Raw genomic sequence first — 14,558 nt, 5'->3', positions numbered from 1 at the left:
GGGAGCCCGACCGCCGGCATATCGTAGTGAACCCGTATGGGAGCAATGGCGCACAGCTGAAGTGCTGTGCGTTACCTCAGTGAAGATCATGAAGTCTTCTGCCGCCTCTGAAGTCTTCTTTTCTTCTCATACTCACCCGGCTTCCATCTTCCGGCTCTGCGAGGGGGACGGCGGCGCAGCTCTGGGATGGACGGCGAGGGTGAGACCTGCGTACCAATCCCTCTGGAGCTAATGGTGTCCAGTAGCCTAAGAAGCAGTGCCTTGAAACTCACAGAAGTAGGTCTGCTTCTCTCCCCTCAGTCCCTCGATGCAGGGAGTCTGTTGCCAGCAGGCTCCCTGAAAATAAAAAACCTAACAAATATACTTTCTGTCAGGAAGCTCAGGAGAGCTCCCTGAAGTGCACCCATCTCCTCTGGGCACCGTATCAAACTGAGGTCTGGAGGAGGGGAATAGAGGGAGGAGCCAGTGCACACCCAGACCTAAAGTCTTTCTTAAAGTGTCCATGTCTCCTGCGGAGCCTGTCTATCCCCATGGTCCTTACGGAGTCCCCAGCATCCTCTAGGACATTAGAGAAAAATATTTTTCAAGAAGCTATCTACTCTTCTATCTGACACATCATTTAGTGAGGTAGAAGACAATGGCAAAGCAGATTTAAACAAATAGCAGTACATGTGCATCTACTTTAGGAGGAACTTCTCTTTTTGAACAATCCACAGCTGGAAATGGATAATAAGAATTCCACTTTTTCGGAATCTTATATTTTTTACTGGGCGTAGCCCAGGGTTCTTCAATCATTTCCGTCAGATCCTCTGACCCTGGGTATTCAGTCTTAACTGTTTTTGTTCGTTTAAACACAGGTGCTTTAGATTTTGACACTGTTTTGGCTGATTCCTCCAAAGAGAGAATGGCCTTCATTGCATCAATAAGTTCAGCTACATCCTCTGATCTGAAACTGTGCGAATGATCATCATACGGAGTATTTGAATATACTGTATCATCATCTGTTGTATTATCTTGTGTTGTAGTGTGTATTACCTGCACCTTGGTTAATAACCTGGTTACTTGTAGAAGCTACTGGAACCAAACCATAAGGAGGGAGCTGCATGTATGGGTTAATAGTGTAACCTATTTCCTTTGGTGGAACTGCAGGAGTTAATCTGTCCACTATTGAAGACCAAGACTTCGCGAACATACTCCATGGTGGCTCTATTGGTTGCTGACCCAAATCCTTCTTTTTACTTTGCCGATAAGCAAAACAGTTTGCACATAACCCCTCATAAGTGACCAACTGGGCTATTCCAATTAACCCTGTTTTACAAGACAAACATGTTAAGGATGTAGGAGTGCCTGATAAATTATCATCATCACTTTTGCCGCTCACAGACATAGTAAATATTCTGTTTTTATAACTACACAATTTGTGACTGAAAATCACCTATATATAGATATATAGAAGTGAGATCAATCTGACCACAACCGTGCACCTGAATTGAGGTTCAGAACAAAACTGACAACATATAAAAGTCAGCACACATACTAGCAGTCAGTCACATATTAAATATTACACATTGTCATATGAGAATACAATCAACCATCATAATTACTTACAAGTAAGTGGGACAATTGTATTTCTGTTTTTAACCAGTTTTTCAGACATATCATGCAGAAAACAACAGTAATGTACAGGCCTCATATGCAATCTGTACCAAAATTAACAATTCATACTATCAAGTAGAAAGAATTTTAGTACTGTATAACCCTTTCTCCGTAGAGTGGGATACAGGGAGACTCACCACACTTCCATATCAATCAATACGCTCGAAAGACGCTGAGTGGATTCAGACGCTACTAGTGTACACTGCCGCTCTGATAACTGATGAGACACAGACGCTCATTAACGGACACAGATACTCAGAGAACGATAAGTGTATGCAGACGCTCCTGTCTGCGACCCGGTCTAGGCGGAAAGTCTAGTGTGCACCATCGCAGCGTCTAAGCTGTGACGAGTACCCTCGTGGTAGCGTCTGAGACGGAAGTGAGGTCATTAGTTCATGGACGGGAGACGCGCAGAAACTGGTCATGAACTTGGGGGAGGGGCGACCAGGAGAGCGTCTAACTCCCCCCGTTGACAAACTCTAAGGATCGCGGCCTCAACCTAGTCCTGGCGCCTATGACCCCTAAAGCATAGCGCTGTTGCACTTAAGAGTGGCGGCGCATCAACCACTGTTTGTAGTCTCCTCCAATACAGTGTAGCTGTGTCCGGAACCCCCTAGTAAGAGGAAACCGATGACTTACCTTCTCCCCATGCTCCGGCCACAGCCTGGTAACGTCTGCTGGACCTGCTAGAATCATCCGACACAGACGCCCGCTGAGACAGCACTGTACCGCGAAGGTAAGCGTTGTTGCGACCCGGTGGAGAGTTGTTGGAGCAACTCTTTCTAGCATGCGTTTAAGACGCTGTTAAGAAAGATCACTCAAAAACATAGTAAGACTATAAAAATAAAATAATAAAAGCTTCAGGCTGCTATTAACAGCAGCCCGGTGACCATGGTCCGGCTCCTGCCGCACCAAACAAAAAACTGATTTGACTGAGTCAGTGGGCGGGATTATATGGAGGAGCCCCGATGCATCCTGGGAGGCCAGAAAGCTCGTGACCGTTTGGTGCCATTTACGCTGTCGCTCCGGCATATCCCAATGTTATCCTGTGGATAACCTGTGGACCCAGCTGGAGAAATCTACCGTACTGCAGAGCATCGTAAGAGGCCACCATCTTCCCCAGAAGGCGAATGCACTGATGAACTGACACCCAGGCTGGCTTCAGGACATCCGGACCATTGTTTGTATCACCAACGCTTTTTCCTCTGGAAGAAACACCCTCTGCACTTCCGTGTCGAGGATCATTCCCAGAAATGACAACCTCCTGGTTCCAAATGTGATTTTGGAAAAATCAGGATCCAACCATGTTCCCTGAGAAGCTGGGTCGTGAGAGCTATGGACTGTAACAGCTTCTCTTTGGACGATGCCTTTATCAGCAGATCGTCCAGATACGGCATTATGTTCACCCCCTGTCTGCGGAGGAGAACCATAATTTCAGCCATCACCTTGGTGAATACCCTCGGTGCTGTGGAGAGGCCGAATGGCAGGGCGTGGAATTGAAAATGACAGTCGAACAGTGCGAATCGGAGATCAGCTTGATGCGGCAGCCAAATCGGAATGTGGAGGTACGCATCCTTGATATCCAGGGATACCAGGAATTCCCCCTCCTCCAGACCTGATATCACCGCCCCTAGAGACTCCATTTTGAACTTGAACTCCCTCAGAAAGGGGTTTAGTGCTTTTAAGTTCAGAATGGGCCTGACCGAACCATCTGGTTTCGGTACCACGAAAAGGTTTGAATAGTAACCCTTGGTTTTGCATCTGGGGAGGAACTGGTACAATAACCTGTGCCTCCACCAACTTCTGGATGGCTCTCTGTTCTGTAGGGTAGCCCTGTCTGCCGGCAAAGCTGGCAAGCCTGATTTGAAGAACCGGTGAGGAGGGAGATCTTGAAATTCCAGCTGGTACCCCTGGGACACAATATCTTGTACCCAGGGATCCAGGCCGGACGACACCCAGACGTGACTGAAATGTCTGAGTCTCGCCCCCACCGGCCCTACTTCCAGGCTGCGCGGTCCACCGTCATGCTGAGGACTTTGGCGTACCTGAAGCAGGCTTCTGTTCCTGGAAGCCTGCAGCAGCAGGTTTCTTGGATTTTGGTTGACCTCCTCTAAAGAAGGTGATGGACAGTTTGGCCTTTCTTGTTTTAGCAACCCAAAAGGAGTGATGCAGCTGAAGAAAAAGGTTTCTTCGTAGCAGGTGCAGCTGAGGAAAGAAAAGGTGACTTACCCACTGTAGCCGTGGAGATCCACGCATCCAACGCTTCCCCAAAGAGAGCCTGACCTGTGTAGAGTAGTGTCTCCACACCTCCAGACCACTGGCACAGCCACAGTCCTCGACGAGGTGAGACAGACATGGAAGATATTTCATGTATTCCACCATAAATCCTGCAGAATATTGAATGTTACGTAAAAATAATACAGTGTCACTTTTATCCATTGTATCCAAACCCTCAAGTAACGTGCCTGACCACTTTACAATAGCTTTGGAAATCCATGCACAGGCAATAGTAGGACGTAGTATCACCCCTGAAGCTGTGTATATGGATTTGAGCGTAGTATCAAATTTTCCGATCAGCCGGCTCCTCTAATGCGGTAGATCCTGGGACAGGTAAAAACCACCTTTTTCGAGAGTCTGGATACAGACGCGTCAACTATGGGTGGGTTTTTCCATTTTTTCCTATCCTCAGGGAAGGGGAAAGCAACCAGAACTCTTCTAGGGATCTGGAATTTTTTCTCCGGGTTTTCCCATGCTTTTTCAAAAATAGCATTTAGTTCTTTGGACGCAGGGAAGGTTAGCAAGGCTTTCTTATTGTCAATGAAGTAAGCCTCCTCAACCTGCTCAGGTGTTGTATCAGCAATATTCAACACATCCCTGATAGCCGTTATCATCAACTGCACCCCCTTAGCAAGAGATGCGGCCCCCCTGAGCTCATCCCCTTCACCGTCTGCCGTGTCAGAATCGGTATCCGTGTCATCTTGCATAATCTGGGCAAGAGCATGTTTGTGGGAACCTACAGAGGAGGCCTTGAGGTAACAGTACCGGACCAAACTGCCATAGAGTTCTGTAAAACCCGAGTTGCAGATTCATTCTGTGCAACCCTAGTAGAAATCTGAGAAATCATAGATTTGATAGAGGATACCCATGCCGGCTCCCTTGCTGGTATCTGCGCTAAAACAGTGCAATCCTGATTACATGGAATGAGATCATCCTGAGAGGACATATCCTCTGCAGCATATGACACAGAGTCCCTGGACATAGCTAAATGGAGACCCCAAACACTCCACACACACACAGGGGAGGCTAGACAGAGTTTCACCCCCAAGAATGGCAAAAGAGACACAGAGATTGGAGCCAACGCACACACAGCGCTTTCAAGATATAGGGAGACCCTAAACCAGCGCTGACTGTGTACCTTAATAGGTTACACAGTCTTTCCACAGCCCCCCCCCCTTCTACAACCCCCTGGTACCGTAAGATAGCTGGAGTTGCTCTGGAGGGACTGCTCTTTACTCACAGCGTTTCTGCAGGCAGGAAAATGGCGCTGAACGCTGCTGGGTCCGCTCTGAGAAGCTCCGCCCCCTTAATGGCGCTGTCTTCCCGCTCTTCAGGAGATTATACTGGCCTGAGGATTCATGCTGGCAGTGATCCCGGGACCCTGACAGGCTTTAGAGGTCAGTGTAGAGTGTAGGAGCTGGCTCAGGGCGCCCCTCACAGCGCCGCACTATGTACCGCTGAGCCCCGGAGCGCAGTTAGTACTGCGCTCCATGCCCTGTTGCCGCCATCTAAACACCGGCTCCCTGCTTGCTAGGGGGGCCGGTAACTGACTCGCCACTGATCTTCTGGCTCTGTAAGGGGGTGGCGGCATGCTGCCGGGGTGAGCGATCCCCTGTGGCGGGGAACGTGCAATCCCTTCAGGAGCTCAGTGTCCTGTCAGCGGAGATAGTGGCTCAGACCCCGCAGGGCGGACACTACTCCCCCCCCCCCTTAGTCCCACGAGGCAGGGAGGCTGTTGCCAGCAGCCTCCCTGTAAAATAAAAAACTCTAAAATAAAGTTTTTCCAGAGAAGCTCTGTAGAGCTCCCCTAGCTGTGACCGGCTCCTCCGGGCACATTTTCTAAACTGAGTCTGGTAGGAGGGGCATAGAGGGAGGAGCTAGCACACACTCTCAAACTCTTAAAGTGCCAATGGCTTCTAGTGGACCCGTCTATACCCCATGGTACTAATGTGGACCCCAGCGTCCTCTAGGACGTAAGCGAAATAACAAAATTAAAATGGAGTCTGCTTAAAAGCGACCCCCTGGAAGAAAGCAAACCCTGCCTGCTCCTTGCAGTCTCCAAAGGACACTGGATCCTGAGGCTGGGGGAGAGGCAGCCTGAGCTGCTGGGAGAAGAAACTTAACCATTTAGTGCCCAGACACCAGCACAGCCACTTATCCCAGTGTAGAAGCCTGTGTTCCCTGTGGATGATAGAGAAAGGTAGGGGTGTATGTGCTAAAAAATAACCCCTCACCATAACAATTAATTGCCACCATCGGTTTTGATGCTTGACTGAAACGGTCCTCCACTTCCATGTCATGGTTAAATCTAGTGCTGCATGTGACAGGAGCAGTGACATGATGTGAGGAGGGGAATGGAGGCAGCAGGTAGCCGCAGACATTTATATAGTGGAACGAGCAAGGTTCCCAGCAGCACAGAGTGTATCAGGAGATGAGTGATGTGTTAGTGAGGACATGGCTGCATGTGACATGGGCAGTGACATGATGTGAGGAGGGGAATGGAGGCAGCAGGAAGCCACACACTGAGTTATATAGTGGGAAGAGCAGGGTCCCCCAGCAGCACAGAGTATATCAGGAGAGAAGTGATGTGTCAGTGAGGACAGGGCTGCATGTGACAGGAGCAGTGACATGATGTGAAGAGGGGAATTGAGGCAGCAGGAAGCCACAGACATTTATATAGTGGAACGAGCAAGGTTCCCAGCAGCACAGAGTGTATCAGGAGATGAGTGATGTGTTCGTGAGGACATGGCTGCATGTGACAGGGGCAGTGACAAGATGTGAGGAGGGGAATGGAGGCAGCAGGAAGTCACAGGCTGAGAGTTATATATTGTGAAAGTAGCAGAGTCCCCAGCAGCACAGAGTATATCAGGAGATGAGTGATGTGTCGGTGAGGACAGGACTGCATGTGACAGGGGCACTGACATGATGTGAGGAGAGGAATGGAGGCAGCAGGAAGCCACAGACTGAGAGTTAATGTAAGGAGCAGGAACCTTATACTATTTATGGTATGTCAAAGCTGTAGAGGAAAAACAAGGTCAGAGAGCAGGGATTTCATTTTCAGGATATAAGTAACACGCATTACATATTATCACAATTATAAATAAAATGGCAGACGTTTCCCCCAACCAATGGAAAATGACTACACAACTATTAGTGATCATTTAATAAAACACCTTTATTGTTTGTGTTAGACCAGTAATAAAAAAGGTGGTCTCCAGTCAGGTGATTCCATCACCAGAGGTTTATTTTTCCAGGTCAGAATCCCTTTATCTCATGCTGCTGTTACATCTGTAAAAACATCCGCAGGATGATGAAACAAAATGCTGTGTGTCAGTGTAATAATCCGGTATCTCAGCGTCATACGATATATCTGTATCGCTCAACTATAATCATCGACTTACAAATCATCCAGGCGCCAGGATTTCTCTATGCTGCCTGCCAGAGTCTCCAGGTGACTATGTAGTGACAGAGGGTTGTTCTGAGGTTTGGCTAAGCTGCGGCTCTTCAGGTACACCGCAACTACAATTCCCAGGGCATGCTGAGACTTATAGTCCCACAATGGGGTGGTGGAGCCACACACCACTGCCAAAACACTGTAGATTCAGTAGCGACTTACATAGTAAATTAACGACACATTGCTTCTGTTTGGGTGTTAATTAATGTTGATACATCACAGTCTCTTAAAATAATATTTGTTTTAAATTTAAAAATTAGGATTTGTTATTAGTTCATTGCGTCTGGGGGGAAAAAACGTGTTGCAGTTATATTTTTCCTTTGCAGACTATTTTTCCTTTTTATACTATAAGAATATCTGCGCAATCTGTCTCTGATATATATATACTGTAATTAAAGGTGATATCCATCCAAGATCTCTATCACCCCAGCTGGCTCCTTGGCCCGACTGATGTGGTCTCAGGTACCAGTAGCAGTGGCGGAGGTTACACCATGCACATTTAAAAAATAAGAATTTACTTACCGATAATTCTATTTCTCGGAGTCCGTAGTGGATGCTGGGGTTCCTGAAAGGACCATGGGGAATAGCGGCTCCGCAGGAGACAGGGCACAAAAAGTAAAGCTTTAGGATCAGGTGGTGTGCACTGGCTCCTCCCCCTATGACCCTCCTCCAAGCCTCAGTTAGGTACTGTGCCCGGACGAGCGTACACAATAAGGAAGGATTTATGAATCCCGGGTAAGACTCATACCAGCCACACCAATCACACTGTACAACCTGTGATCTGAACCCAGTTAACAGTATGATAACAGCGGAGCCTCTGAAAAGATGGCTCACAACAATAATAACCCGATTTTTGTAACTATGTACAAGTAATGCAGATAATCCGCACTTGGGATGGGCGCCCAGCATCCACTACGGACTCCGAGAAATAGAATTATCGGTAAGTAAATTCTTATTTTCTCTATCGTCCTAGTGGATGCTGGGGTTCCTGAAAGGACCATGGGGATTATACCAAAGCTCCCAAACGGGCGGGAGAGTGCGGATGACTCTGCAGCACCGAATGAGAGAACTCCAGGTCCTCCTTAGCCAGGATATCAAATTTGTAGGATTTTACAAACGTGTTTGCCCCTGACTAAATAGCCGCTCGGCAAAGTTGTAAAGCCGAGACCCCTCGGGCAGCCGCCCAAGATGAGCCCACCTTCCTTGTGGAATGGGCATTTACATATTTTGGCTGTGGCAGGCCTGCCACAGAATGTGCAAGCTGAATTGTATTACACATCCAACTAGCAAAAGTCTGCTTAAAAGCAAGAGCACCCAGTTTGTTGGGTGCATACAGGATAACAGCAAGTCAGTTTTCCTGACTCCAGCCGTCCTGGAACCTATATTTTCAGGGCCCTGACCACATCTAGCAACTTGGAGTCCTCCAAGTCCCTAGTAGGCGCAAGACACCACAATAAGCTGGTTCAGGTGAAACACTGACACCACCTTAGGGAGAGAACTGGGGACGAGTCCGCAGCTCTGCCCTGTCCGAATGGACAAACAGATATGGGCTTTTTTGAGAAAAAAAAAACCCCACCAATTTGACACTCGCCTGGTCCAGGCCAGGTCCAAGAGCATGTTCACTTTTCATGTGAGATGCTTCAAATCCACAGATTTGACTGGTTTTAAACCAATGTGTTTTGAGGAATCCCAGAACTACGTTGAGATCCCACAGTGCCACTGGAGGCACAAAAGGGGGTTGTATATGCAATACTCCCTTGACAAACTTCTGGACTTCAGGAACTGAAGCCACTTCTTTCTGGAAGAAAAATCGACAGGGCCGAAATTTGAACCTTAATGGACCCCAATTTGAGGCCCATAGACACTCCTGTTTGCAAGAAATGCAGGAATCGACCGAGTTGAAATTTCTTCGTGGGGCCTTCCTGGCCTCACACCACGCAACATATTTTCGCCACATGTGGTGATAATGTTGTGCGGTCACCTCCTTTCTGGCTTTGACCAGGGTAGGAATGACCTCTTCCTGAATGCCTTTTCCCTTAGGATCCGGCGTTCCACCGCCATGCCGTCAAACGCAGCTGCGGTAAGTCTTGGAACAGACATGGTACTTGCTGAAACAAGTCCCTTCTTAGCGGCAGAGGCCATAAGTCCTCTGTGAGCATCTCTTGAAGTTCCGGGTACCAAGTCCTTCTTGGCCAATCCGGAGCCATGAGTATAGTTCTTACTCCTCTACGTCTTATAATTCTCAGTACCTTAGGTATGAAAAGCAGAGGATGGAACACATACACCGACTGGTACACCCACGGTGTTACCAGAACGTCCACAGCTATTGCCTGAGGGTCTCTTAACCTGGCGCAATACCTGTCCCGTTTTTTGTTCAGACGGGACGCCATCATGTCCACCTTTGGTAATTCCCAACGGTTTACAATTATGTGGAAAACTTCCCCATGAAGTTCCCACTCTGCCGGGTGGAGGTCGTGCCTACTGAGGAAGTCTGCTTCCCAGTTTCCATTCCCGGAATGAAACACTGCTGACAGTGCTATCACATGATTTTCCGCCCAGCGAAAAGTCCTTGCAGTTTTTGCCACTGCCCTCCTGCTTCTTGTGCCGCCCTGTCTATTTACGTGGGCGACTGCCGTGATGTTGTCCCACTGGATCAATACCGGCTGACCTTGAAGCAGAGGTCTTGCTAAGCTTAGAGCATTATAAATTTACCCTTAGCTATATTTATGTGGAGAAAAATCTCCAGACTTGATCACACTCCCTGGAAATTTTTTCCTTGTGTGACTGCTCCCCAGCCTCTCGGGCTGGCCTCCGTGGTCACCAACATCCAAAACTGAATGCCGAATCTGCGGCCCTCTAGAAGATGAGCACTCTGTAACCACCACAGGAGAGACACCCTTGTCCTTGGATATAGGGTTATCCGCTGATGCATCTGAAGATGCGATCCGAACCATTTGTCCAGCAGATCCCACTGAAAAGTTCTTGCATGAAATCTGCCGACTGGAATTGCTTCGAAGGAAGTCACCATTTTTTTACCATGGCCCTTGTGCAATGATGCACTGATTTTAGGAGGTTCCTGACTAGCTCGGATAACTCCCTGGCTTTCTCTTCCGGGAGAAACACCTTTTTCTGGACTGTGTCCAGAATCATCCCTAAGCACAGGAGACTTGTTGTCGGGATCAGCTGCGATTTTGGAATCTTTAGAATCCACCCCTGCTGTTGTAACAGTATCCGAGATAGTGCTACTCCGACCTCCAACTGTTCCCTGGACTTTGCCCTTATCAGGAGATCGTCCAAGTAAGGGATAATTAAGACGCCTTTTCTTCGAAGAAGAACCATCATTTCGGCCATTACCTTGGTAAAGACCCGGGGTGCCGTAGACAATCCAAACGGCAGCGTCTGAAACTGATAGTGACAGTTCTGTACCACGAACCTGAGGTACCCTTAGTGATAAGGGCAAATTTGGGACATGGAGGTAAGCATCCCTGATGTCTCGGGACACCAGATAGTCCCCTTCTTCCCGGTTCGTTATCACTGCTCTGAGTGACTCCATCTTGATTTGAACCTTTGTAAGTGTTCAAATTTTTTTAGATTTAGAATAGGTCTCACCTAGCCTTCTGGCTTCAGTACCACAATATAGTGTGGAATAATACCCCTTTTCTTGTTGTAGGAGGGGTAATTTAATTATCACCTGCTGGGAATACAGCTCGTGAATTTTTCCCATACTGCCTCCTTGTCGGAGGGAGACCTTGGTAAAGCAGCCTTCAGGAGCCTGCGCAGGGGAAACGTCTCGACATTCCAAACTGTACCCCTGGGATACTACTTGTAGGATCCAGGGGTCCTGTACGGTCTCAGCGTCATGCTGAGAGCTTGTCAGAAGGGTTGGAACGCTTCTGTTCCTGGGAATGGGCTGCCTGCTGCAGTCTTCTTCCCTTTCCTCTATCCCTGGGCAGATATGACTCTTATAGGGACGAAAGGACTGAAGCTGAAAAGACGGTGTCTTTTTCTGCAGAGATGTGACTTAGGGTAAAAACGGTGGATTTTCCAGCAGTTGCCGTGGCCACCAGGTCCGATGGACCGACCCCAAATAACTCCTCTTCCTTTATACGGCAATACACCTTTGTGCCGTTTGGAATCTGCATCACCTGACCACTGTCGTGTCCATAAACATCTTCTGGCAGATATGGACATCGCACTTACTCTTGATGCCAGAGTGCAAATATCCCTCTGTGCATCTCGCATATATAGAAATACATCCTTTAAATGCTCTATAGTCAATAAAATACTGTCCCTGTCAAGGGTATCAATATTTTTAGTCAGGGAATCCGACCAAGCCACCCCAGCTCTGCACATCCAGGCTGAGGCGATCGCTGGTCGCAGTATAACACCAGTATGTGTGTATATACTTTTTATGATATTTTTCCAGCCTCCTGTCAGCTGGCTCCTTGAGGACGGCCCTATCTATAGACGGTACCGCCACTTGTTCTGATAAGCGTGTGAGCGCCTTATCCACCCTAAGGGGTGTTTCCCAACGCGCCCTAACTTCTGGCGGGAAAGGGTATACCGCCCATATTTTCTATCGGGGGGAACCCACGCATCATCACACACTTCATTTAATTTATCTGATTCAGGAAAAACTACGGTAGTTTTTTCACATCCCACATAATACCCTCTTTTGTGGTACTTGTAGTATCAGAAATATGTAACACCTCCTTCATTGCCCTTAACGTGTGGCCCTAATAAGGAATACGTTTGTTTATTCACCGTCGACACTGGATTCAGTGTCCCTGTCTGTGTCTGTGTCGACCGACTAAAGTAAACGGGCGTTTTAAAACCCCTGACGGTGTTTTTGAGACGTCTGGACCGGTACTAATTGTTTGTCGGCCGTCTCATATCGTCAACCGACCTTGGCGCGTGTTGACATTATCACGTAATTCCCTAAATAAGCCATCCATTCCGGTGTCGACTCCCTAGAGAGTGACATCACCATTACAGGCAATTGCTCCGCCTCCTCACCAACATCGTCCTCATACATGTCGACACACACGTACCGACACACAGCACACACACAGGAAATGCTCTGATAGAGGACAGGACCTACTAGCCCTTTGGAGAGACAGAGGGAGAGTTTGCCAGCACACACCAAAAACGCTATAATTATATAGGGACAACCTTATATAAGTGTTTTCCCTTATAGCATCTTTTTTATATATTTCTAACGCCAAATTAGTGCCCCCCCTCTCTGTTTTAACCCTGTTTCTGTAGTGCAGTGCAGGGGAGAGCTTGGGAGCCTTCCCTCCAGCCTTTCTGTGAGGGAAAATGGCGCTGTGTGCTGAGGAGATAGGCCCCGCCCCTTTTTCGGCAGCCTCGTCTCCCGCTCTTAACGGATTCTGGCAGGGGTTAAATATCTCCATATAGCCCCCGGAGGCTATATGTGAGGTATTTTTAGCCAAAAAAGGTTTTCATTTGCCTCCCAGGGCGCCCCCCTCCCAGCGCCCTGCACCCTCAGTGACTGCCGTGTGAAGTGTGCTGAGAGGAAAATGGCGCACAGCTGCAGTGCTGTGCGCTACCTTAAGAAGACTGAGGAGTCTTCTGCCGCCGATTCTGGACCTCTTCTCGTTTCAGCATCTGCAAGGGGGCCGGCGGCGAGGCTCCGGTGACCATCCAGGCTGTACCTGTGATCGTCCCTCTGGAGCTAATGTCCAGTAGCCAAGAAGCCAATCCATCCTGCACGCAGGTGAGTTCACTTCTTCTCCCCTAAGTCCCTCGTTGCAGTGATCCTGTTGCCAGCAGGACTCACTGTAAAATAAAAAACCTAAGCTAAACTTTTCTAAGCAGCTCTTTAGGAGAGCCACCTAGATTGCACCCTTCTCGGCCGGGCACAAAAATCTAACTGAGGCTTGGAGGAGGGTCATAGGGGGAGGAGCCAGTGCACACCACCTGATCCTAAAGCTTTACTTTTTGTGCCCTGTCTCCTGCGGAGCCGCTATTCCCCATGGTCCTTTCAGGAACCCCAGCATCCACTAGGACGATAGAGAAAAGCAATTAGCCCAGACCTTACCAGCCAGGATGAGAGAGAGAGAGGTCGCTGGATGAGAGACCTATTGTGTGGATCAAGAGATTGCGATTTGAATATAAATTATACAGAGGTAGATTTTGGATGCCTTATTGAATCAGAAAATGTCTATTCGTCGTATAGGATTAGCTTTAACACTATAAAGCTTGGATTATAGAAGACCTTCCAGTATGTATTTTACTGCCAAACATTGTTCCAATAATCGTAACCTTGTGCCCAAGAACAGCAGATGAGACCACTTCCCACACCGATAATATGCGTCCTATATATAAAGGTAAAAATATCTTCTCCGGTATTGGTGAAGCAGGCAGCAGCCGCACAGGTGCAGACGGAACGTCCCGCAACACGTCAGCAGCCTGTGTGGCAGCTTCACATGGGAATAGGTAACTTTTCACTAGTCCAATGTTGGTGGATTTATAACCCAACAACATATTAGAAGATGAAGCAGATGTAAGGAAGTAGCCTTCAACGAATACTTCACGGTCATAAGTTCACTTAACTGTAACCTCTCACAGGACAAGAGATCGCGGTCACTCATCAGTGTCTCTCTGTGCCAAGAGAGGAAACAGAGGGGTTAACAGTGTTATAAAATTGGTGTTTTCTCCAGAGTACTTTACAGATGGGCAATTACCCCAGTGTATGGGGAAGGGGTCCAACTCGAACCATAACACAAAATGCAGCCTGTTCTCTACATTCGGTCACAGTGGTCAGAGCTTTGGGGTGTCAGGAGTCTTTGAGCTGGTTTTTATTTAGATAAAAGGCGGCATCGCAGGTTACTTGCTGCGCAGAAGTGCTTTGTACAGTGTGAATCCCATGACGGCAGCGACCGTGGCTCCCAGCGCCACGCGTAGCCAGAAAGAAGCCGTGCTGAGGTCAGTGTCATGAAGGTGGCTGCAGAAAGATAAAAGAGGGCGTTACCGCTAAGGGTTCTGGGAAGGGAAATACTGCACAACATTTGTATCCAGATAATACGGTTTGCAATTACATCACTAATAACGGGGTCCCAGAGTATTTATCGTTACAATTTAAGTACATGATGCCAGCATACTCCACTGCTCTTTACAAGTGGGAACAAACACAGGAAAGAAAAAAAAT

The 14,558-nt window shown here is 48.0% G+C and overlaps 1 protein-coding gene across 4 annotated transcripts in view; it reads right to left on the bottom strand.

Annotated features, from left to right (window-relative positions):
• Nucleotides 1-14,558, bottom strand: part of RHOT2 (ras homolog family member T2) — a 123,669-nt gene that overhangs the window by 35,957 nt on the left and 73,154 nt on the right. For 3 of the 4 annotated variants that reach the window (XM_063935060.1, XM_063935063.1, XM_063935062.1), the window contains exon 19: nucleotides 14,194-14,354. The exons of the other annotated variant lie outside the window; for it this stretch is intronic. In XM_063935060.1, coding sequence (XP_063791130.1) covers nucleotides 14,237-14,354 — 118 coding nt within the window. In that variant the 3' untranslated portion in view covers nucleotides 14,194-14,236. Of the gene's footprint in view, nucleotides 1-14,193; nucleotides 14,355-14,558 lie in introns of those variants that run through there. 4 annotated transcript variants of the gene reach the window in all.

Source organism: Pseudophryne corroboree, chromosome 7, assembly GCF_028390025.1.
Source record: "Pseudophryne corroboree isolate aPseCor3 chromosome 7, aPseCor3.hap2, whole genome shotgun sequence".
NCBI lineage: Eukaryota > Metazoa > Chordata > Amphibia > Anura > Myobatrachidae > Pseudophryne > Pseudophryne corroboree.
This window is presented reverse-complemented; position numbering and strand designations above follow the sequence as displayed.